The sequence below is a fragment of the Apaloderma vittatum genome, unplaced genomic scaffold, assembly GCF_000703405.1.
Source record: "Apaloderma vittatum isolate BGI_N311 unplaced genomic scaffold, ASM70340v1 scaffold7816, whole genome shotgun sequence".
Lineage (NCBI taxonomy): Eukaryota > Metazoa > Chordata > Aves > Trogoniformes > Trogonidae > Apaloderma > Apaloderma vittatum.
In genome coordinates, this window is record NW_009723342.1 from 79,310 (window position 1) to 104,059 (window position 24,750).

At 39.6% G+C, this 24,750-nt stretch overlaps 1 protein-coding gene across 1 annotated transcript in view; it reads left to right on the forward strand.

Annotated features, from left to right (window-relative positions):
- Positions 1 to 24,750, forward strand: part of LOC104275960 (leucine-rich repeat-containing protein 16A-like) — a gene marked incomplete at its 3' end in the record, with an annotated part of 127,178 nt that overhangs the window by 69,098 nt on the left and 33,330 nt on the right. Inside the window, 9 exon segments of the mRNA XM_009872076.1 lie at positions 581 to 753; positions 2,999 to 3,067; positions 7,544 to 7,637; positions 9,842 to 9,940; positions 12,419 to 12,547; positions 12,771 to 12,902; positions 19,236 to 19,411; positions 21,776 to 21,863; positions 24,709 to 24,750. The exon segment at positions 24,709 to 24,750 is cut by the window's right edge and continues 126 nt beyond it. Coding sequence (XP_009870378.1) covers positions 581 to 753; positions 2,999 to 3,067; positions 7,544 to 7,637; positions 9,842 to 9,940; positions 12,419 to 12,547; positions 12,771 to 12,902; positions 19,236 to 19,411; positions 21,776 to 21,863; positions 24,709 to 24,750 — 1,002 coding nt within the window.

The following is a 24,750-nucleotide window of genomic DNA, read 5'->3' on the forward strand; positions in this document are numbered from 1 at the left end:
TTTTCTGTCACTCCTCCCAAGTGTCCATGCCCTTAGTTGAAGGAACAGATACGCAGAATGACTCGTAAAGTTGAAGTGACAGTAATAAAACAGTTTAAAGGAATTGTTTCTGTGTTAACAGTGTCTCAGATACTAATTTACCCTTGCATAAAGCTCTGTCTGAAGGACAGGAGGGGAGTGCTATATATATTTATTTCTCACTGACAGGGAAGCATGGTGGTTAAGCTAAACCCACTGGATGCTAGAAGTTGTCTTGCAAAGCTTCTTTTCAGGTTTCGACTGTATTCTGTACTTAATAGGAAATGAGAAGTTGGAGACACTGTCACTAAAAAATGTTTTGGTTTGGGTTTTTTTTCAGGGCGTTGCAATTTAATCTGTATGTGTGTATGTGTTTGACACCTGTGCTGTAAATTTTAATTCCCAGTTTATCAGGTTTTGTAGCAGCAAACACAGAAGTAAGTCTTGGATACTTACTGCTGTCTCTGAGAGTTTGGGGAACTTCTAACTTCTTTTTGGTTGATGTTTGAGAAATGAGTGCATTATCGGTTGCTGTTATCGGTGCCTTTTCTGTGCTCCACAGCCTCTGCAGTCATTGTCCCTCGCAGATTCCAAGCTGAAGACTGAGGTCACCATCATTATTAATGCCTTGGGCAGCAATACTTCTCTTACAAAAGTCGATATTAGTGGAAATGCCATGGGAGATATGGGGGCAAAGATGCTGGCAAAAGCCCTACAGATAAACACTAAACTCAGGTAAGGAAAGTGAATTTGCAGTAAAAGGTGGAACGGCTTAATAATACTGAAGTTGCTGGCTTATTCTCAAGCTGTATCTCTTCAGAATCGTTCTAGGTACAGTCACATTATTGTGTCTCCATTTGGAAAGAGTCTCATCCTTTTTTCTTGAAAAAAAAACCCAAACAAACAAGAGAAACAAATTGTCCCTGCAAAAACATTTGCATAATTGAAACTGGAGAAAATTACATTTTCCAAATTTATACATCTTGTTGGAACAAGAGAGCTCTAAATTTCCTAGAATCCTAGAAGGAAAAATACCTTGTTATAGAGCTCTGGATGCCATCTAATCCAATGTCCTTCTCAGAGCGGTGCCAACTTTTCAGCTATATGAAGTTGCTCAGGGCCTTGTCCAGGCAGATGCTGAAGATCTCCAAGAACAGGGATTCCACACTGCCTCTGGGAACCCTGTTTCAGCGCTTAGCCACTCTCTTCTGTTCTGCTCAGTCTTTCCTACTGAAGACCTTCCCAGCAGAGAAAATTCTATTGGGAAACTAAAGTAAATTATTCTTAGTCTTCTGGAGTATCAGTCTGTAGGAGAACTAAGAGCATGTGGAATTCAGAACGGGTAGCAGTATGGACCATTGCCCCTCTCCCTGCCTGCAGTGCTGATGGGCCTTGGCATCTCTTCTCTGCAACTTCATCTGCCCAACAACTTCAGTGCTTTTTAGCACGTCTGGCACTGTTCTCTTGAGACTATCCCCCCCCTCCTTTTTTTATTCCTGTCCAGCGTGTGATTAGCAAACAGTAAAACCTTCAATCAGCATGAGTCTGGATAGGGACCTCTAAATACGTCTTCATCATCAGGAAAGCTAATCCTCACTCCTCCTCTTGTCAGACTGTGCGGATGAACCTTCCTCAGCGTATTACCTGCCTGAAATAATCGTTTTGTGCTTTGTCTCTTAGCATTTATTTCATGGAGGATAAGAAATTTCCCAGGACAGTCCTGGCTATTTTGTTCGAAAGCAAGGATCCTGGTCTTTGCATTGCTCTGCCCATAGTGAATATTGAAAATGTCAAGAAAACCCTGGAGAAGTGGTGTAGGTTTATTGAATGTATTAGCCTGAAGTGTCCACAGTACCTGAAAAAATAAAACCTTAATGGCGTTCTGGATGGCAGACTGAAATGTTTCACAGTACACTGAATGTCACAGATGACATAATGTCACCACAGTCTGCACCGTGATTACAAATTGAATAATGCAATGATAGCTGGCTCTGCTTAAAATGTTAGAAAATCACATCCGGTTAGAAATGTAAACACACTTTCCAGGGACAAAAATATCCAAGATTTGATCCTAATCATGTCTGATCTTTGCTGAGTGGGTGTAGAATCTTTCCTCTCTTCCTTACCTCCATCTTGCCATCCCCTCAAAAAGAAGGATAATTCTGCAACAGCAGAAGAGTGTCAGTACCTGTGAACCCTAACATTTTTTTTTTTTTTAAACACCAGAAATCTCTGTTTGGTTTTGTGCCTTTTTCTTAAAAACAGCTTCTACTAGTGCTCATGTACAAGCAAGATTTATCTACTCGGCTGTCTCTTCTGACTACTAATGAGATCTTTGAACATGTTTTTGCAAATTGCCAGAAATCTGCTTGAGTGGTCTAAATTGGGGGAGGAGAAGGAAGGCTTGATCACTCTTATCACTATTGTGTATTCAGAAAAGCTACAATTTGTGCACCTAACATAATGGCTTATTTTGGCAGCTAGTTATGTTGGACGTGTAATTGTAAGAACTGCGTGTTGAACTAGCACAGAACTGAATATACAGTAGCCTGCAAATTTTGACCAACAGTCAGCAAGAATTTTTGCAGTATGGGTTTGGAAAGCAGACGTTCAAACTTTATTTTTGATACTGTTCCTGGAAAAGGATGGAATTTTATTTCAAAAACTTTCTATTAACTGTATTTTAGAAAAGTTAGGTTTTCATGTTAATGATAGAAAATATTGAGAGTCCTCCCTGAGGAAACTGAAATTTTTGTAGCATCTTTGTCACCAATTTGTGTCATTTCAAGATTTTTTGCATGTGACTAAAGAGAGATTTTTTTAAAATGTTGCCTTCCGCTATACAGTTTGCAACATACACCACTGTGTTATTTCAATATGCAAAGTATCAATACAGATTAGTTCTGTGGCTCTCGTTTAACTTTTTTTTTTTTTTTTTTTTTTTTTAAAAAAACTCCTCCCTCTCTCACCCACGTCTCAGAACTGTAATATGGGACAAGAATAACATCACTGCACAGGGCTTCCAGGACATAGCTGTGGCACTGGAAAAGTAAGTTCTCAAGCAACTGAATGACTGATGGAGAGGCTAAAGACTTAGATTCTGAATGGTCTGAGCAGCTGCAGTTCTCATTGTAGTTAATATGATGTGAAGATGCTAGTGCTCTCCGTTTTAAGCATCGGAATGCTTAATCTAAAAGAAAATTTATGATTTCACATCCTTAAAAAGGGTGGGAAAAGACTTTGTGGCTCTTTCATCCTTACTCTGCTACCAGCATTAAGGGCATTGAGTTGTGCTGTTAGCATGAAAACTGCATTTGAGAGTATTCTCCATTTTCTTCATTCTCTTGTTTGATAGCATGCAGAAATTCTATTCGTGCCAGTCAATGAAGCTGTATATAATAACAGAAAATTACTGAAGCATGCCTTTGTGGTCTGACTTTTTTTTCTTTCCCCCAGCAAGTTGAAACTGGTAGTGATGATCTTGGGAACTGCAGTTGTTCATCATAATTGCTGTGGTGTGGGTCATTTTGCTTCGCTGAGCTTGCTCACAATTGCAACCATTGCCAGTGATAGATGCTAAGTGACCTTCTCTCTCCATCTCCATCACATTTCTTTATATTTTGTTATTACTTCTCTTAAGAGTTAAAAATAACAGATTTAAATTAAGCAGCAGTTGTTTCACATCGTTAAATCCCTCAGACAGAAACAAAGGCTGTCTTTAGAAGGTGAAGGTAAAGGTAAACATACAATTGCTAGTTTCTAGACAAAATGTCTTGCAAAACTGTCTGTCTGCTTAGGGATCATCTCTTGGAGGTGTCATGGGGATGGGATAGAGCTTATAAAGTCACTTCTTTTGTTTTTTTTTTAAACTGTTATAGTTTATATACTTGGTTTCAAAATTAATTCAGCTGCACTGATGGAGGAAATTATATAAATGATGTATAATTAAGCAAATCATCTTGGAGTGATTCCATTGATAGTAGTGAATAATAATTTGCAAAGGTTGTTTGTCAACTTACAGACATTTCTCTTTTAGAGAGCAATAGCATGTACATTTATGAGAATGTCTAGTAGAAAAGAAAATATGCTTATTTTCTGGCTAGCATCAACTTTACTTTTCTGTTCTGAAGTGCTTGGATAAGTAAAGAGAAAAGAGGAGGAAATTCTAAGGCAAAACCAAATGATTTTAAGGATAAAAAAAAAAAGAGAGGCTGCAGATGATTCTGTGACAGTGCCCTTTGTTGAGTTGACATGTCATTCATTTACCTTGGAAACTGGGGTAATTTTATGTCTCCTCTAACATTTTCAAATTGTTGGAATCATTGATAATATCACAAACTAAGCCACAAGTAACAAAGATTTAAGGTTGGAGGAGTGTCGATACTGGCTGAGAACAATTAGCCTTTAAACAATCCATCTCAAAGACATATTGAGAACATCCTCTGCCATATGTTTCCTAAAAATACATGAAACCATGAATATTCTGTAGGAAGGAATTGTTGTGAAAAACAAAATGAAAAATACTGAGGATGCTTTTGAGGGGCGTATGTGCGTTGTTTTAATTTTGTTCCTAAGAAAAATAGTCATATATTAGACCACAAAAAAGAAGAAAGCCTGGCTTTCATAGTGTGATGAGGAGGATGAGAAGAATTGGGAGGGATGTAGCGGACTTCAAAACAGACTGAAGTAATCGTCCCAGTAATCCCCCCTCCCAGGTTTTCTTCATCTGTTTTTAGTTGTGAAAAAATTTTGTTCCTGCAAAGGAATTCCTGGAGCAAGGCTGTTGGCAAAGTTGCCCCAAGGATGTCCCAGCCAGCTGATGGGAGATGCTGAGGGGAACTTCTGTAGAGTCTGGTACAGGTGTCAGTTCAGGAGAGCATTTGAGAACAGTGGGCATCCTGTTCAGCCTGGCCATTAAACTGGGACTTGTATCTCTGTAATTTTAATATGGAAACAAGCATGAGTTTGTGCCTTGCAGCCTAGAGCCCACTCTGTCGTAGAGCTGTACACTATTGCCCCATATTAATTTCTAAAAGATATTTTTTTCTGCATGGACTGGTTGAAGAAATAGCTCAAGTTCTAAAATCTGATGGGAAATCATGGGATTTAAGAGGGCTATGAATTCTTCCTTTAGCAATGACATGAAATACACATGCCCAAACCTGCAAACAGATGACTTATTCTGATATTTTGAATAATAGGTAGTAGAGTCATTACTCTGCTGCAGAGACTGTATGTCATGAATGGAGCAGAAGTTGCTACAAGGCAAATAACATGTGATGAAATGTAGGACTGTTGTCACTCGTGCTGTATGTAGAGGGAGAGACAGGAGGTTTTTGAGACATGTTTTCCTGTCTCTGAGCACCTCTCTGAAATGTGACATCCTTTAGATATAGGTATTTTGCTGCAAATATTAATATGTTATGAAGTTACTGGATTATTGAGTTAGTAGCGTACTCCGTTACAAGAGACAAATGTAGTGCTAGTATGAAGAAAAATGCAGGAGTATTTTAGACTTCAAAGAAAAGAGAGAAAAATGAAGTGTGAAGGTAAATACTGCTCTGATGATCAAAGTTGAAAAGCGAGCTTTAAATTCTTGATTTTTTTGCCTCTAAGAGCTGGTTGATTCTTAGATGAAAATAAAGTAGTATTCTGATACAATGCTCTCTGGAAGGAAGAAAATGAAGTACAGAGCCTTCCTTAGGGTGGTCTTCTGCAATTCTGTCTCTGTGACTGTGTGTCCATGAAATCTCCTCTCTTTCATTTCCACTCCCCCCACCCCACTCCCTTCCTCTGTGTGTGTCAGGGAGTGTGTGCACTAAGCCTTTGACTAAATTGAATTTAGCATATAATTACTAGCGTGAGAGCTGGCAATTATACATTTCAGTGAATGGGATGTATTAAATGTCAAACAGCTGCAGAGATCCTGGAAAGTCTACCTTTTTTTCTTTTTAACTAAATAAATACCCCACCTGCCAGGTAATAGGCAGGCAGTCAGCAAGTTCTATAATTATTACCTGTCTTTGAGCTTGTTGTCTTTGACATTTAAAAATTTTCCCTGTCCTCGTGGACAGCTAGTTCTTTGCTGTTTAGTTTTACACGAGGACACATAACAGGTTCTGTATAATTTGCACCGTTCTTTGGAAGGACAAGACAACTGGAAAGAATTTTCTAGTTAATTTTCCGGCTTTGGTGCAGTAGGCAGCTGGACGCTGTTGAAGGACAGGGTCCTTGCTGACTCCGTGTGAGTCTGCCACTGACAGCTCTACATCGCCACAGAATCATTAAGGTTGGGAAAGACCTCTGAGATCATCAAGTCCAAACATCAAGCCGACACTATGGGAAAGAAGCGTAGAAGTCTTCCATTATCGTTGAAGATAAAATATTTGGTAGTATCTGTGAGGGATCAGTGTGCTTGGCAGCTGAAACCACCACTGTCCTTCAGAGAGGGGTGTTTCATGTGTCTGATGCAATTGGTGGGAGAGGAACAGAAAGAGCCTTGGAGTTTCATGGTAGTTAAGGCATCTGCCGTTGGAGTTAGTGCGTTTAGTGGGGGGTGGGTCCAGTGAAGTCAATGGACTTGACTCAGTTGAAATTGTCAGCTTTAAAGTGCTCAAAAATAGAGGGTTCCAACCGCATTTGTGTAGCTCTGGGTGGAATAGGAACAGACTGTTAGTGGGACGTTTGCAGACAACTGAAGGAGGGGAGATGTTTGCAGGAAATTAAGGCTAATTGAAAATAGGAAGAATAATTTTCTTTCCGGATTTTAAGAACTTCCTGCTATTTTTGTTGTCATTTATTCTAATCTGCAGGTGTGTGATGGACATGCCACTGCATGTAGTATTTTAGGTTTAACTGTGTCATGCTAGCCAATTTATGTTCTTGGAGTTTAAATACAATTTTGGCTCAAGACCAAAACCCTATCTTTATTCACATAGCGTAACAGATGGACAAAGCTACAGAAGTATTTTGCAAACAAGTAAAATGCACAAAGCAGTTATTTGCAAAAGCAATGTGGAGATGCTATGCTTGTCAGCTTTTATTAAAAATTCAGCAAGTGTCTTCAAATTGTTGTAAACACAAGTTATTAAATAGTAAATTTTCAAAACTCAGTCTCTAAGTCACTATCTGTCCGTTACTGGATATTTCCGTTTAGACTTAGATCTGGATTATTAGCGGACCATGACACTCAGTTCTGTTTTGATATAGGAAAAAGTAACCAAACCTTGTACACAAAAGTACAGAGGGACAGCTAGGCCTTGAATTGACAGCCCCTGGGCATTGGCCACTTAACTGCATTTTTTGCTTTTTAAAAATTTCCATCTTTCTGTAGTGGCAAAGAAGATATAGCAGCAAAAAGGAGCATGCACACCTCCAGTTAGTCCACTTAAAAGTGTGAAAAATACATTCTTAATACCTTCCCCAGAGAAGCTAGATGCATCTTATTTCTCCTTTATAGTTTATTATTCATAAAGAGATAATTAGGTTAACTTTCACTATTAAGAATAATCTTTTTTTTCTTTAGGAATTATACTTTGAGATTCATGCCCATACCGATGAATGATGCTTCCCAAGCACTCAAAACAAACCCTGAGAAAACAGAAGAGGCACTACAAAAGGTATGGTATATACCACCAATGTACAGAAATAAAGCCACTAAAAATAATTGTTTTAAATGGCTGTGATTTCATGCTTGGCCGAGTAAGAATTCTAGGCTAGTTTCATTGATTGTTTGATTTGCATGGACATTTACGTGGTAGTCAAGTGCTGCAAGAACATGTAATGTTTTTTATTCCAAACAATGGTTGGAGTGAAGGCTGATGGAATGCAGTAGTGTAGTATCAAAAAAATCGTAAATAAAGTACAAGCTAGACCTTCTAATGCTCCATGCCTGATTGTGAAAGAAAGTTAGAAATGGGCATGTTTGTTAGATATGTGCTTGTGCATTGTTCATGTACACTGTTTTTTTTTAATTATTTTGCCATTAAAAGTGCAGCCAGTGCTATAGAAGACAAAGGATGCTGTTTAATTTTGGGGAGGATAAAAACGTTTGCTGCCTGTGTTTTATATTGTACATATGAAATTCACACACTGTTGCCCTAAATAAAAAACTGCACCAGCGTGCTCTTTTAGATGAAGAGGTGTTGACAGTATCTGTAGCTGTTCCAGTTTGCATGAGTTATAAAACTCCCAGATGAGTTTCAATGTAGTAAATCTTGCAAGCTCCAAATGAACCTCCTGCTCAGTCAGAAAGCATACAGTTCACATCTCTTTAGTGAGTAGTTTTCCTTCAGCCAGGGTACGGTCATAACAACCTTATAAATAGTTCTTACAGATAACTGTGATTAAAAACCCAAATGTCTGTGATTCTTTATTGAAAATTTCTTTACTAATAAGTGATCTCACAGGGAAAAGTGCTGGTAGTTAGTGCTTTTTTCTTTGATACATGAAAATTATCTGAATTCTGCTTTAAAAAAATCTGAGTCACAGGGGATGGACGTATTTCTTACATCTTGTTTAATATAAGTGCAGATAGGTTCATATCTGGAACGATAGATGCATCTCTGAAAAAAATAATGTGAAGCTTCTGGCCACAGGGATTTAAATTGTGTGTGTTAATTAGGTGTTATGTGCAAAGAGCATTTTCTTTTAGTTGTTTCAAAGTTGGTAAGACTGCTTGGCCCTGAGCTTGTTTTAACATGTGCAGTTCAGGCGTTCTTTATACGGCACAGGGAAGTTTTCTTCTAAAAATGTAACCATCTCAGGAGCGGTGCTGTGAACACAGTGAGTTCAGTGTGTGTTGGAATGCCTGCCTGCGTGGACGGAGCCATCGTGTCTAGTGCAGGGACACCTGAACTGACTGTCTGACATCTCAGGAGGGTCTGTAAGCTTCAGCACACCACAGCTTGAGTATGATGAGAGTGCTCCTGGCCCTGGTCCACCACCAGATTGACCTAAGTAGCTAGCCTCAGGTATGTTAGCAACACACTCTACTTAAAATGTAGGCAAGCTGGATAAACCCAGTGTTGCTGTGGGGCACGGTCAGACCGTTCCAGTTCTTGCTGCTGCTGCTGAAGGTTTAGAGGTGACCATCAGTTCCTATTAGTCTCTGCCTCACAACCTGCTCGCTGCTCCACCTGTCCTTCTCTCGAGTCTAGATCCATCACCTTTGATGACCCTTAAAGAGCTTACTAGCAGGTTTTTTTGACTTGACTAAGTTTGCTAGAGCCAGGTTAGAGGGTTACCCTGTGTGCCATTAAGCTGGATGATCGGTGTTTACTGCTGGTCACAGCTGTGGGTAGGAATCCCTTGGCTTTGAAGAACATTGATGTACTGCTTAACTATAAGTTACACTTGAAGAGGCTCCTGGATCAGTTAGGCAACTTCCAGCTATTTCATCTTCTCTCCAGACTGTACTGTCATTTAAATCTTTGTCTTTGTAGTGGTCTGAATGCATCTAAAAGCAATTAATTGGCTATCTTGTGTGTCCATACAACAACACTTTAGGGATAGAATCCATTCAAATATTTCTCAAACCTGGATCTACTCCGTTGTCAGTGTAACTTACTAAATTGTTCAAAACAGAAGACGCATTCATAAAATACTGGCAAAAGCACAGTGTTTAATGATGTTTCACTTGCCTGTGAGTGAATGAATATTTGCCAATGTGATTGTTATGCATTGAGACACACAAAACAAGGTTTGCAGATAACAAACAAATACTTGGGCAGTTTTTCCTCTCATTTCCCATTTCTGGGAAAATTGAAAACACATTACAATGTGGAGAGTCAAATCAGTTTCCTCATCTGGCTTTGTTTTTTAGATAGAAAACTACTTGCTTCGTAACCACGAGACCAGAAAGTACCTACAGGAGCAAGCCTACCGGCTGCAGCAAGGCATTGTCACTAGTACCACTCAGCAGGTGAGAACTTCTTCCGTACTGGTACTTCTCAGGGACCAAAATCTGACTGGGGACAGGGTTCTCTCTCATCCTATCAGAGCAGCTTAAAGCAGATGTGCCTCATGGGTGACTCTTTTTTTCCCAAGAAACCGTAATTACCAACAATAATATTTTTGGAAGGAAAAAACTTTTGTGAGGGGGAAGTGTTATGTATAATAGTACTGCGTAAGGAAAGACCTGAGCTATTTCTGAGTGAGCTGCTGTTGGAATCAGTTAGTTTGTGCTCAGGAGTGTGACTTCTCAGCAGGTTCTCATCAGTGTGACAAGCATCATTGTAACACTGTGCCAATTCTGGTGTCTGAGTCACTTCCAGTCTCCCTGCCCAGCACTGAGCAACCATGTAAACATGACCTTGCATACCACCAGAGCGAATAGCCTTAGACAGTAAGACACCATCTACCTTACAGCTTCAGAACTGTGGGTATCGTGGGAAGCTTTACTTAGAGAGAGGGAGCAAAGGAAAGTAGAAGTCTTCCATGTTCTTTATAGCCTGGACACCTGAAGAGACTTCCTGTTGAATACGGCCGAAAATAATTCTTGACGCTGAGAAGCTTTTGTGTTTTGTCATCCACAACCAAGTTTCCTAAATGCCACATGCTCTTCTCAGGTTTTTTCCTTTCTCTTGAGAGGGCTACACATACTTTCTGTGGTAGCTTACCGTTCTCTGTTCTAGTGCATTTCTTGCCAGTACCCCTCAGGGCTGTTTTCAGCTCTAGTACACCACTGAAGCAAGGTCGCGTAAGTAGAATAAAACTTGTCACAGCCTTTGTTTTAAATTTACTTCCATGTTGGTTTGCACCAATTGTGTTCCCATGGAAATGGAAGACTCCAGCAGACAGGAGAGAAAATATCTGTTGTGCTCTTCAGCTGAGTCACTGAAGTTTCTCTCTCTTCTCTACATATTTTTTTTGAATCTTCATTCAAAGTGGTCTTTTTCTGCCTGTGTTATTAAAATATAATGGGACAGAGTTTTGTTAATAGAACCTGAAATTATACTCTAACCTCTCAACAGAGAAAGTGGAATGTGGAGATGTACTGGTACTAAAACCTGCAAGAGTAGCCTCACTTTGTTTTAGTAATTATAAATTTAGTAACTCAGGAAAAGATTAGTAATTGTTATTATTTTAGTAATTTAGTGTTCTAATGACACCTTTTTTCCTAAGTTAATAATCTCCATATGAATTAAATTTAGATCATGAAATAGCATGGTGGGTTTAGTTGTGCTTTTCTCACAACAATCACACACACATCAGGTTTCAGCAAATGTGATTTACTGCTATTTTGAAACTAGAATAAAATTACTCATTCTTGTGTTAAATTGTGTAAAGCAAGGATGGATTTTAAAAACAATTTTAAAAGAGAGCTGAAGAAAATTCTGTAGTTAGTATGGTGGAATTGCATTATTACTCCCAGAGTGTATTTTTTTTCAGTCAGGATGTCCCAATGAGACATTCCACTGTCTAATAATTAATTAGCTTTTTGTACTTATCCTAAAAAACACCCAAAGCCCTTTGAAGAGGAAAAGTCATGTGGAGCAGAAAAGGAACATGCTGTGAAATTATTTCAGTTTTCATTGCTAATGATATAAGATGCTAGAACTCCAGACTTTTTATGATGACATGTGCACTCAGATGTTGCTTCAAAATGTCACATAGCCAGTTCTCATGAATGCCATGTGGGCTGATAAAGACTTTTAGCTATTATACCTTGCTGCCCCATGTATCTTAATCAAACCTTGACTATATGTCAGGCATTCTTATTGGTTTGTTTTGTGGACATACAGATATACAACCTGCCCTTTATTTGCAGCGTGTTGAATGAATTGTGTTGCAGATACAAATTAAGTTCAGTTTATCCCATTGTGAAAGGTCTGATGGAAATTCCTACTTTAGTTGTTTCTTTTCCTTTGCAACTAGGAATCTTTGCATTTTGAAAGAATACCCTAGAAGCCTGTGCAGTTGTATTTTGTTAGACAAAAAGTCTCTGTTGGTGTTTGTTGAATGGATAGTGGCAGAGCTTTCTTTTACTATCTGAACTTCTTAACAAGTTAGAGACCTTTGGAGCTAAATATTAGATATTTCAGCAACAGTTTCAACATTAAACTTGCCTCACAAAGCAGAACGACACTTGAACTGGTTTACTTGTTGGTTACTTGCAGTTATCCTGGAGGTAACTGGAGGAAATATTCCAACATTGCTTTGTTTTGTTTTTTAATGGTAAAGTTTTATTTTTCCAATGTTTAACTGTCTCTTTATGAGTTATAATACTTTGCTTCAGTATCACTGATACACCTCCAAGCTCTGATCATGCATTTCCAGATTCCAATATTGTCATTACAAATCTCATAGTGCTACTATTGATTTTCTACCTGGGCTGAATTCAGTTTGCATTTGCCCAGCATTCTGATATTTTATCTTTCTATTTCTTCTGTTCAAGTAGATGATTGACAGAATATGTGTGAAAGTGCAAGATCATCTCAACTCCTTAAGAAACTGTGGTGTGGATGCTGTGCAGGAGGATGTCAAATCTGCAGAACGGCTTATGCGGGATGCTAAGAACTCCAAAACAGTAAGCCTGTCCCAGCATACTGGTAGTATTGAGAGCAGTTCACTGTGTTACAACACAAAGAAGTATTTTCTTCAGATGATTGGCCATAGGTAGCATTTAAAGTGACAGAATAATTCTAATTTATAAAGGCTTTGATTCAGCACAGAGATTTCCTCTTGTTTGTCTGGATTTGAAGATAAGTAGTCATGAGCATATTTTCCAAGATATTCTTTCTGTCTTACAGCTCTTACCAAATCTGTATCACCTTGGTGGAGCATCGTGGGCAGGAGCAAATGGTTCACTCTCCAATCCAATCCAAGAGACGCTTGAATCCATGGCTGGAGAAGTCACAAGAGTTGTGGATGAGCAACTTAAGGTCTGTGAATAAATGTATTACCATCCCTCACATGCAGAAATAACTAAATCTGAGATCTTGATTTGCTAAATGCAAATACACCACACTTTTTTTTCTTTTTTTTTTTTCCTTCTCAGTATATTGGTATGTAAGCTATCATTTCAGTATTAGTTTCCTATCACTTTGTGCCTTATTATGCAGATACTTGCCCAGTTGGAATGAAAAAAAAATTACGTTAGTGTCTGCAGTGGGCAGAAGGAACATTTACTTTTTATATTCTAGAATCACAAAATCATAGAATGCTAGGGGTTGGAAGGGACAACACACCTGCCAGAGCAGGATCACCTAGAGCAGGTCACACAGAAACGTATCCAGGTGGGTTTTGAATGTCTCAGAGAAGGAGACTCCACAACCTCACAGCTGTGAGGGTGCTGTGGGAAACGTTGTCAAATGCTTTACTGAGATCCAGATAGACCACGTCCACTGCACGGCCACCATCCATTCACCTGGTTACATCTTCATAAAAGACCTTCAGTTTGGTCAAGCATGCACTTCCCCTTGGCAAAGCCATGCTGACTGCTCCTAATGACCCTCTTATCCTTGATATGCCTAGAGACAGCACCAAGGATAAGTTGTTCCATCACCTTTCCAGGGATGGAGGTGAGAGTGACCGGTCTGTAGTTACCCGGGTCCTCCTTCCTGCCCTTTCTGAAGACTGGAGAGACATTTGCTTTCCTCCAGTCCTCAGGCACCTCTCCTGTTGCCCATGACTTACCAAAGATGATGGAGAGTGGCCTAGCAATGACTTCCGCCAGCTCCATCAGCATCCTCAGGGGCATCCCATCAGGGCTCATGGATCTGTGGATATTCAGATTGCCTGACTGATTCCTAACCCAGTCCTCATCAACCAGGGCAAACTTCTCCTTTATCCTGTCTTCCTCTGGGGCTCCTGAGGACAGTCTCTAGCAGTATAGAGGGAGGCAAAGAAGGCGTTCAGGGACTCTGTCTTCTCTGTATCCTCTGTCTCCAGGGCACTCATTCAGCGGTGAGCCTACATTGCCTCTAGTGTTAGTTTTGTCTGCAATGTACTTGGAGAAGCCCTTTCTGTTTTCCTTGACCTCCCTTGCAAGGTTTAATTCCAAGGAGGCCTTAGCCTTCCTAGTTGCCTCCCTACATCCTCTGACAACAGTCTTATACTCTACTCAAGTGGCCAGCCTCTCCTTCCATGATCTATAGACTCTCCTTCCATTTGAGTTTGCCCAGCAGTTCCCTGGTTAACCATGTGGGTCTCCTAACTCTCTTTCTTGATTTCCTACCCATTGGGATGCACTGATCTTGAGCACGAAAGAAGTGGTCCTGGAATACTGACTAACTATCTTGGGCCCCTTTATCTTCTAGTACCCTGTACCGTGGGGTTTTCCCTAGCAATTGCTTGAAAAGGCCAAAGTTGGCCCTGCTGAAGTCCAGGGTTGCGATCCTGCTTGGTATTCTGTTCCTGCCGCACAAGATCCTGAACTCCACCATCTCATGGTTGCCGTAGTCAAGGTTGCCCTCAACCTTCACTGCTTCAGCCAGACTTTCCTTCATGGTGAGCACAAGATCCAGCAGTGCTCCTCTCCTGGTTGGCTCATCCACCATTTTAATCAAGAAGTTACCGTCGATGCACTGGAGGAACCTCCTGGAAAGGGAAGACTTATCAGTTGCTCGTTTGACCCTTAATAAAGGCATCTCTCAAGCACCCTAAAAAGTCTCATGGCCTGGAGAAAAGTACTCACTAGTATAAGTATCCCACTGGAGTGAAAACAACTATTCAGTAGACTTTATTCAGAATTTGTTCTGGTGCAGAATTTTTACTTTTAACCATTTGATTTGGACAAGTTGTATGTATTGAGAGTGCCCCAAGAATTAACACAGGCAGCTTTACGGGAAATCTTTTCACAAGTTGCCTACGAATCCTCAGTTCTTGAAACAGATGTCATTGATCTGTAGATATTCATACCTCTGTGTTGAGGCAGCTCTTGCTCAGAAACTTCTACTTTCAGTTATTTTAGATCTTGTATAGTAAACAAGGAATAGTCATCCATACAGCATGTGCAAAGGTATTGGTCCAGGAAGAGCTTACAGGAGGGGTTAACTTTAGTGACTCCTGGCATCTCCGTGGAAGCTGATGAATTTAAGAATATGGTTGTGAGGCAATTCAGATCAACTGAGGTTTATAACTAAGCTACCTGGCCTGTGTTTTGCTATATTTAAACTTATCAAAGAATCTGAAAGTGAAGGTTGAACTTTCAGTTGAAACAACATGAAAATGCTTCAGTCAGTGGGAATTTAATGAAGAACAATAATAATACCACATTACTAATTATTTTTTTTAAATTAAGAAGATAATGAGGAGGAAAATGCTGCTGAATTTTTAGTATTCTTCTCCCTTTCCCCATTATATGAAATAGGGTGAAGATCCTTTATCACTTTTTTAATTTCTGCAGACATGAAAGTGATTTATCCACAAGATTCTCCCCAGTGGCATTTCTAAGCTATTATTGGAATGGGAGTAATCAGGTCAGCCCTTCGTGCAGGGCTCAGGCACTTAAATAAATCCTGTGCATTTTGGAGAGCCTCATAGGAGGGGGGAAAAAAACCAGCCTCTTCAACATTTGAAATGTTGTTTATCACTCCTGGCCTAAGATTGAGTTAACGGATCTTCTATTTATGCTTTAACACATTTAACAGCACTTCAGCTTAACCATTTTAACTTCTGCATTTACTTTTGATTTGCATGATGTTAAAAGTTTAAGTGCCTTACAAGAAACTATAAAGCCGTAGTGCTCTTTGTATATTGTCACACTCCTTTAATTTTGCACTGAAGGCTGAAAGGTTTTCCTGTAAGTTCTGTGGTATTGTACTTTGTGCAGAGGAGAAAATGTTGAACATGGATTAGGGTGTTTTTTCCCAGTTGTTTAGGTCAATTCAAAACATCATATGCAGTTTGTTATTTGTGAAGGTAGATGAGGGATCTCACTGTAAGTACAGTTCTATTTTGTAGTTTTTGGGGAAAAACATCTGATATACTGTAGGTGGAGTTCTGATTTTTGGCTTCCATAGCAGCAACAGCCTGATTCTAGAAAGAAGTATTGGAATTGGGTAAAGTCAATGAATGCTCTTCAGGCCAGTAAGAGATTTTTTTTTTTTTTAACCTCAGAGAAGAGAGAGGCGGGAAAGGAAGAAGTTCGAATAAGGAAAAGCAATTGGATTTCTCTTCTCCTGCTGGTGTCACTGTGGATGCACAGAGCCTGGGAATGCTTTATTTGGTTGTCAAAGGCCCAAGGGAAAATCATAGTCAAGACAAATGGTGCTTAGGCAATAGAAGAGTGTGTTGTAGGGACAGGAGCTCTTGAACTATTCCTTCTAAATTCTGTCTTTCTGCACACCTGCTGACTGACACTTGTGGCCTTGTGACTGAAATGTTTACACCTCCACAGTTAATATTGGTAGCTGTGAGTTTCCATCACTGAAAGGCTTTGGGATGGAAGTAGAGGACAGGGAAAGGTTTCTATGGATATGGTAATAGTCATGTGGAACCAAGAGCTGAAATCCACAACTGCAGAAATTGTGTTCAGCTATGCACTGAATGAAGAGATCCAACCCCCTATTTAACTTTTAAATTGCACATTCTGTGAGTATTTTGAGTAAAAATGAATTCTGACATTTTCAGGTAAGGTCTTTAGTTGTTCCTCCTACTTCCCACTTACACCTTCATGCAGTATTTCTTTACATGATCCGTTCTGAAAGACCATGCTTCATCTGCAATTGTAATTCAATGTAGCATGTCTTTATAGCTGATGTGATTGTGATCCATCAGTAATTCTTGGGAGGCTGAGTGTAGATGGTCTTTTTTGGTTTTTTTTTCAAGGTAGATTACATGGTTGCGCCACTGAATAAATGCTGTGGGAAGAAATAGAGGTGTCAGAAATTCTTATTAGTGTTTTACCTGACTCAGTTGTATCTACTATTAAAGTTCTTCATCCTCCATGTGGATATGGCTGCAGAGGCTTGAAAGGCTCTTAATTAGCGTTATGGCCCAAGAATCTGCTTGGGGTTTGAAGAAGGGAGTGTGAGAGGAGTCCTTAAAGTGCAGAGAGCTTGGGAACCCCAGAGACAAGCTCTATATTAACTGTAATGGCAGTGGTCCCTTATACCTGTAAAGCAAATGTTGTAAAGATCAGACTTCCCAGTATGCTGTGCCTGCTTCATGCTGCTGTGTGGTCCTTCTGAATCTACACTTAAAAAACAGTCAGGTAAGAGCTACAACTACAGAAAGTTGCTGCTTTGGATGATCAAAATCACTATGCAGTAATGGTGGTTTGTTTTTTACTCTACCTACATATGAAAAACGCTAGTTATCATAGGACTACGCAAAAAGAAAAAAGGCTTTGATAAGATGAATTTCAACCTGAGGTCATTTACTTGTGGCTTATTGGAGACAACTTGTCCCATTTCAGTAAACTGGGCTCTGTCCTGGCCCCTCTTGTTTCCACCTTCTTTTGGATGTTATGAAACTGCTCAAAAGCTGCATGTGATCTGGCATGTGTTTAAAAATCTGAAGTCTTGTAATAGTTGCTGCTTGTCCCAGTCGTTTAGAGGACTTAAAGTTGGGGGAAATGGATCTTGCATGAACCAAGCATAGTCTTTATGCACACTGGCACTTTGGAAGCACGATAGCCTGGGGAGGCCCCATGGTCACTGGAATGCAGCAGCGTGACATCTTCAGCATGCAGAAGGACCAGCTGTCAGAGAAAACCATCTCCTTACTGATCTTTCCTAAGCAGCACTTCATGCTAGGAATGGACATAGAGAGTTCATTTTTAAATCCCATACTGATGAGCCATGACCTCTTGCAATCTCTGAAACAAGTTATTTGATGGGAGATTGATGGCCTCCTAAAGATACTAAAATAGATTTCCTGAGTTGCTGGGACTGGAGATGGAATAAAGTGGATATAGGAGAGAACTGAAATGCAGAAAAATTTCTAGTCTTGTCAGAAAATACTGGTTTGTGTTTATAAATAAGTCTGTTTTACTCTATACAGGGTACATATCCACATGTGGATAAAACGGTATGAATTAAATAAAACAGTATGAATTAAAAATTTAGTTTTCCAGATGACCAGCTGATTGTTTTACACCTTCTGTGGTCCTACCCAACCTTTTTGGATATGCAAATAGAAAGCAATTAGAAGAAAAATGTTTCCGTGATATGGGATACTAGTGGTGTCTCATCCTGATCCCTACATGTGTGCATTTGAGCTTTCCTGCACTTCTTGTGACATAAGTTCATATAGGAATGATTATGTGAGGGATTGTGAGCCCTCACCTGCAGCTGTAGTGAGAGATCTTTAGACTTCTGGTCAGAGCTGGCGTTTGGAAAATAGACCAATAGGTAATAAAACAGATTTTAAACCAGAATTACCTTTTCTTACAGGCACAGGTAGGAGATAAATCTAACATAACTGAAAGGGGCTTCCTAACACAACTATGTAGTACTGAGGTGTATGTGAAAGATTTTTCTAAGACAAAGTCTGAGGGATTAAGTTGAATTTATACCATCAGCAGGGGAAACCTTATTTTAAGAAACAGAAAGTTAAGGCCTTACACGATTCTTTTTCTGGAGTGTGTGTGGTTTTTTCTGTCCTGCTTTGGAATTTTGATTGTCATTAAAAAAGGATAAGAACTGTTGACTTGCCCCTAAGCTTCACTGTGGACTTCTCTATATGGAAATGAGATTCGTATATTAAAGGTTTGTATGCCCAGTGCAAATCATAGTTACAACTACTTCTAAATTTTTGACTGATCTCTTCCAGCCTTCTACAGCATGGCAAGTTCTCATGAGTCTCCTTTGTTTATGTTCTGATGCCTCTTAGAAATTGCCAGGTCTGGAGCATTGATGAAAACTACTGGTTCAGAGCAGAGTTTCAAGCGAAGGCAGCTGCAGCAGAGCATCCGCTGCTTCTGCAGCATGCCGAGGCAGCAGTAGTGGGTGCACCAGGGAAGATAGTTTTTGTTCTGATAGTGAAACAGAGATGTAAATGTTTCATGTTTGAAAAGGCAGTTTGTGAAACTGTTGAAAAGCAGTTGTGGGTCATTTTCAAAACAAGTATGTTGTTCCTTCTTAACTTTATTTTGCAAAATGCATTTTATATTGCAGCTGGATTGCAAAATGGATTGGGAATTAGGAAGAAAAATGGTAAAAGTTACAAGTCTGAAAGTACCATAGTACTATGCACCAGAATAATGCTGTGATCATCCAGCTAATGGAAATCTCAGTGCCTGATGTTACCTTTTGCTTACTGTGCTGCAGACGCTCCTTGAGTCTATGGTGGATGCAGCAGAAAACCTCTGCCCAAATGTAATGAAGAAAGCTCGCATCCGTGAAGACCTGATTGAGGCTAGCACTGAGAAGATTTCCATCCCACGCACTTTTGTGAAAAACGTCCTCTTGGAGCAATCTGGAATTGATATCCTCAATAAAATCAGGTACTTGAAAAGACTAACAAAATTGGTTATACAATCTGTATTTGGGGCTCTGTGTGTGTCTGTGTAGTAGAAGTTTTTTTGAATGCTTTTGTTACTCGTGAGAAACTGTATTAAGGCATTCGTAGAGCAGGAAATTGTCCTACGGCTCTCGTGGTCTTAGTTCAAGAGATTCAGATATTTGGAATCTCCAGGGATGTTAACTTGGTCATTAATGCATGTGATTCTGTTTTATTTAGTAAGAGTTTTGGCTTAACATATATCAGTTGTGAAAATGTTATTGTGTATTTTTTTAAAACCTATTTATAGTCTCAGGTAACACTGAATTACTGTAATAGAAGGAAATTGCTCTTATTTGCTTTGAGTGTTAGCAGTGATTTGTCTGTTGCTGCATTTGCTCTTGTCCTGTAGCTGTAGCAATCACTTTAAAACCTTTTGTTTCTGTGGGAGTTGTGTGCAGCAGACAGACATGCTTAAAAAATGGAAACTTGTATATTCAAACTGCAAACCTGGAGCAGAAAGTTACCCTCAACAACTCTTACTTTGCTCTTTAAAAAAAAATAAAAAAGGAAAAAAAGAGGTTTTCACCTGTTCTTTTACTGCATCTTTTTTCATACTAAGTATATACCAGAGAATATTTTTATATAGTATAATGTGGTTGTACTCAAACTTTTGCAGTTGCCATCATACGGCTAAGGAATCATTTCTGCTTGACGGAAAAGCTTGTGATTTTGCATTGTGATGCTTATCATAGAATGGTTTGGGTTGGAAGGGGCCTTTAAAGGTCGTCTAGTCCAACTCCCCTGCATTGAGCAGGAATATCTTCAACTGGATGAGGTTGCTCAGAGCCCTGTTGAACCTGACCTCAAGTATTTCCAGGGATGGGGCATCTACCACCTCTCTGGGCTACCTGTTCCAGTGTTTCACAACCTTCATTGCAAAAAATTTCTTCCTTATGTGAGATCTAAATCTACTCTCATTTAGTTAAAAGCCATTAACCCTTTGTCCTATTGCTACAGGTGCTCCTAAAAAGTTTCACCCCATCTTTCTTACAGGACTGAACAGTTTGCCCATCAAATCCTTATCTCTCCAATTTAGAGAGAAGGATGTTGTGGGCGTCTGTGTCAAAGGCCTTACAGAAGTCCAGACAGATGACATCCGTTGCTCTTCCTTTGTCCGCTGATGTAGTCACTCCATTGTAGAAGCTACTAGGTTGGTCAGGCAGGACTTGCCCTTGGTGAAACCGTGCTGGCTGTCTCATATCACCTCTCTGTCCTCCATGTGCCTTAGCAGCGCAGCAAAATTGGCAGAAAAGGTTTATAGACTTCAGCTACGACTTCAGAGTGTTTAAAATGGTGCAGGGAGTGAGTTTTCTTCACTTCAGTCCTGTCAAACAAATCTTGACCCTGAGACAATAGTAGTGCCTCTTCCACCTGTAAAAGCTGCAGCTGTCAGGGGGTGTCTTGCCTTACGTTATTTCGAATTAGTATGTAGGTAGATGACAGAAATCTCCAGATAGAAATAGCTTTGTTAATCCAATGCAACTCAGTTCACACTTAAAAACCTTAAAACAAAATCATGGTACCTACCAGCTTGCAAGTGTCAGTTGAAGCAGTTGGCCTTGAGACCATAGAGGCAGGAGACATGGAGCTTCGGGCCGCAACTCAGGCGTACGTGGTTGTCAGCTCCAAGTCAGCTGTCCTTCGCAGCGTTTGGTACTGTTGCCAAAGATGGTACCCCAAGGGAGCAATTCAAGGTACACAGTTCCTTGATAGGAAGTTACTAGTAAAACCTCAGGTCGGTGTTCGGGGTTTTGCTGGTGTTCTGCATACGCCTGTGTGAATGGAATGCCTGACAGGAAATTCTAGGGACAGAAAGATTGGTTGCCCTGAGCAAAAAGCTATTATGGCAGTGACTCGAGAACCAGCATCGTACAGTTGTCCTTCAGCTGGCAGGCAAACACAAAGAGGAGTTGAGGAAATGAGTAGATTGTAATTGTTTGGTGTAGTAGTGTTAAACAGGCAGCACTGTCTGAGGTTCGTGTTTCTCTGACTTCAGTGGTGGAGTTTTCCTTACTGAGTTTCACATGTGTGTTTTATTCAGCTGTCTTACCCAGATGTATTCATTTCAGCTCTTAGAAGAATGTTAGAAGCAGGTTAAATATGGTACAGAGGCTCTTGTGTTTATTGTGTGATTCATGAGTTTATTTCTGAAACCTGCAGTCATTTTTCCTGACACCCGCTAATGTTTTACTTCAAATAAAAGTGACAGCACGGTGGATAATAGTTGCACTGTTGACTGTGTACTGAAGACAAAATTCTCCTGCATGAATTAAAAATTTCTCTCTTATTTCTAATCCTCACACAGTGAAGTAAAGCTGACAGTGGCTTCTTTCCTGTCTGACCGAATTGTAGATGAAATCCTGGATGCACTTTCCCATTGCCATCACAAACTTGTGAGTATTTGCATGGTTGATACCTGAATATGCTGCATATCTTAGCAATGCTGTTTACATTCATAACTTATTCAGTTTCTCCTTAGCACAGCTCTCTTTTGAAATTCATTTAAATTTTCATTGGCATCACTGAAATAGTTTGTAATATGATCATGGGACTCTTGCCTCTCTGCTTTACAGAAGATACAACCTGGAAGGGGCTGTGTTATATATTTGTCCTGTTATCTTTAGCACTACTGTCAGGTCTAAAACTAACACTGCCATCAGGATGCAGTTATTAGTTAAGAACGGTGCCAGTACTTGTCCTGGTGAGATGATAAGGGTTGGTCGCTTGTGAAATAAGAGCTGAACTTTCATTCTTTAGAGGAGAGACTGCTGCGACCTTGTTCCCTGAATGAATACATCTTGAGGCAATCTCAGAAATGTAGGCATCAAGTTTCAAGAGTAAGGAGGAGAAACATAGGAAAGGAAACACTGTTATTTGAAGTTGCTGAGCTCTTACAAGGCACGATTGTTTATTATAAAGGTACTTGCTTCATCAGAAGTAGAAGAAACAATTGTGTATCCACAACAAAAAAAAAATTCTAATGCATTTACCTCTGTAAGGAGGATGGAGTACTGCTTTTTTAAAGAAGACAGTGGGTGGTCATTCTCTTGATTGAAATTGCTCTTCATTTCTCATTGTAATTTCTCTGTTTTTAGCTTACAGTCATGATTTTTTTTCAGATGCTTTTCCCCACAAGATGAGAGAACCATAAGTAGTTCTCTTTATTTCTTTTCTATGAAAGTCCTTACACATGGAAAACAAATCACTCTTTCCTCCACACTTTTTTTTATAAGTAAAGTAAAGGCTGGGTTATTTAAGGATGCGTCTTCATGATACAGAGCAGCATTGTGTAAAGGTACAACCTCTGGTCTCAGTAGCTGTGCAGCAGCATCAGCCTTCTGCGCAAGTGGCCACATTAATTAGCTCCAGTTGGTCCAACTGGCGTGAGCAGTGGGCTGTCTTAGTCCAGGGGTATTGCACAACTTGGACATACCCTGACTCTTCCACATTAAGTCATTTTCTCCAGCCTTTGAGTCACCGCAATAACAATCCTCTGCACTTTCTCCAGCTGTTTTAAAAGCCTCTTTTACAATTGAGGTCCCCAGAACCAACACTGTATATAGGAGTGAAATTGTTTTTCTCCTGATATTGTTTCATCGTTGTATTTACATAGCCAAGGAGGTAATAATTCCTTCCTTTTGTCAGAATTTCAGTGGTAGCTCATTTTCAGGACTGGATTTGCTAGATTTCCCTCCCAGAACTGGCTTCTGGATGCTTGATGCTGCTTTTCAGGATTGTGTCCATAACTAATTGCCAGTGCTCTTAGTTCCTAAGGAAAGATTGTACATTTGATTTGAGTTTATTTACTTTGTGATCCATTTTGGCCTCTGTCAGTAAAATGTCCCTTGCTTTACCCCCTCTGTGTTTCTGTTAGCTATGTGTCAGTTTAGATAGTATAGCACTGATGAAAACATTGAAGAGTACGTATCTCAAAATGCTGATGGAGGAACTGCTGTCTAATTTGTTGGTGTTAAATCTTCAACTGACAGCTGCAGTCTGAGAGCTGGCAACTAGTTCTTAATACACCAAAGATTAAACGGACTGATACAGTTCTGTGCCAACTCCTTGAGTTGGAGTGTCACGTACTACTAATTCAGCCACCTACAAAATGTCTATGTTGCATTGATATAACAGTGAGGCAGATTTGAAGGATGAGCCTTGTTTGATAAGACCCAAGTTTGCCTAATGTGAGGATGATTAGCGTTAATTATTATTCTAGCCATTTTAGTGTGATGGAAGACAGATCCACAACAGCTCTCCAGTTGTTTTTACTGAGGAGACACTAGACTAAGTGAGCTATAATTGACTCGGGTCATATGTTTATCCTTTTTGATGGTTAAGAAAACTACAATTCACTGTTTGTCTGGAGTTGTGCTGGTGTTAAGCAGTGGGCTACAGCTCTCCCTAGCTGCCTTTTTAAAGGCTTCTGTGACAAAGTGATTTGGGCCAGCTGATCTTCAAATACTTGTTTTTAGCAGATGTTATTTAATATTCTCTGTAGTTACCAACAGAACTAGAAAATATTTCCTCATTTTCCTGTCAGCATGAACCCACTTGATTCCAACTACAATCCAGTGTGGTTTATATAACATTCTCTGTGTTCTTAATAACAGGTTCTGCTATGCAAATCTGATACTTAAAAAAACCAAATGTATCTTTTCCTCTCTGATGCTTTTAAAAAGATACATCTTTTCCCATCAATCTATCAATGATGTTTTTGTTTGTATTCTTTTTATGATAACCCCTGCGTCTTTCTTTGGTGAAACAGATCCAAGGTATTAAAACTCTCGTGTTTTCTGAATAGCGGGTGATAACGTTTTGGCCATCTAATAATGATGAAAATTATCTTAGCTGAAAATGTACGTGTCTTTGTGTTATTTAATTTAAAAACAGTGGTCCAGGACAAAGCTGCTCTTCTGTCTTTATTGTAAAGACAGAACAAATGCTCACGTAGCCCCATAATACAATTATAAGTGAAAAGTAGGATGGCTATTTATCTGACCTTTTTACTTGTCTTCTTTCCTGTTAGACTTTCTCCCTTCCTTCATAGAACGTGTGATGAAAGGGATTTTTCATTAAAAAAAAAAAAAGAGGAAAACCGTGTGTAAAGATTAACACACACAACAGAGCTTTGCTTTTATAATTGGTCTTATAGGGTCTGTAAGCTTTCTGGTTGGGTTTGGTTTGCCTTTTTTAACATTTTAACTGATATGTTCCTGTCTTTATCCTTGCATCCAGGCTGACCATTTGACCAGACGTGGAAAACCACTTCCACAGCAG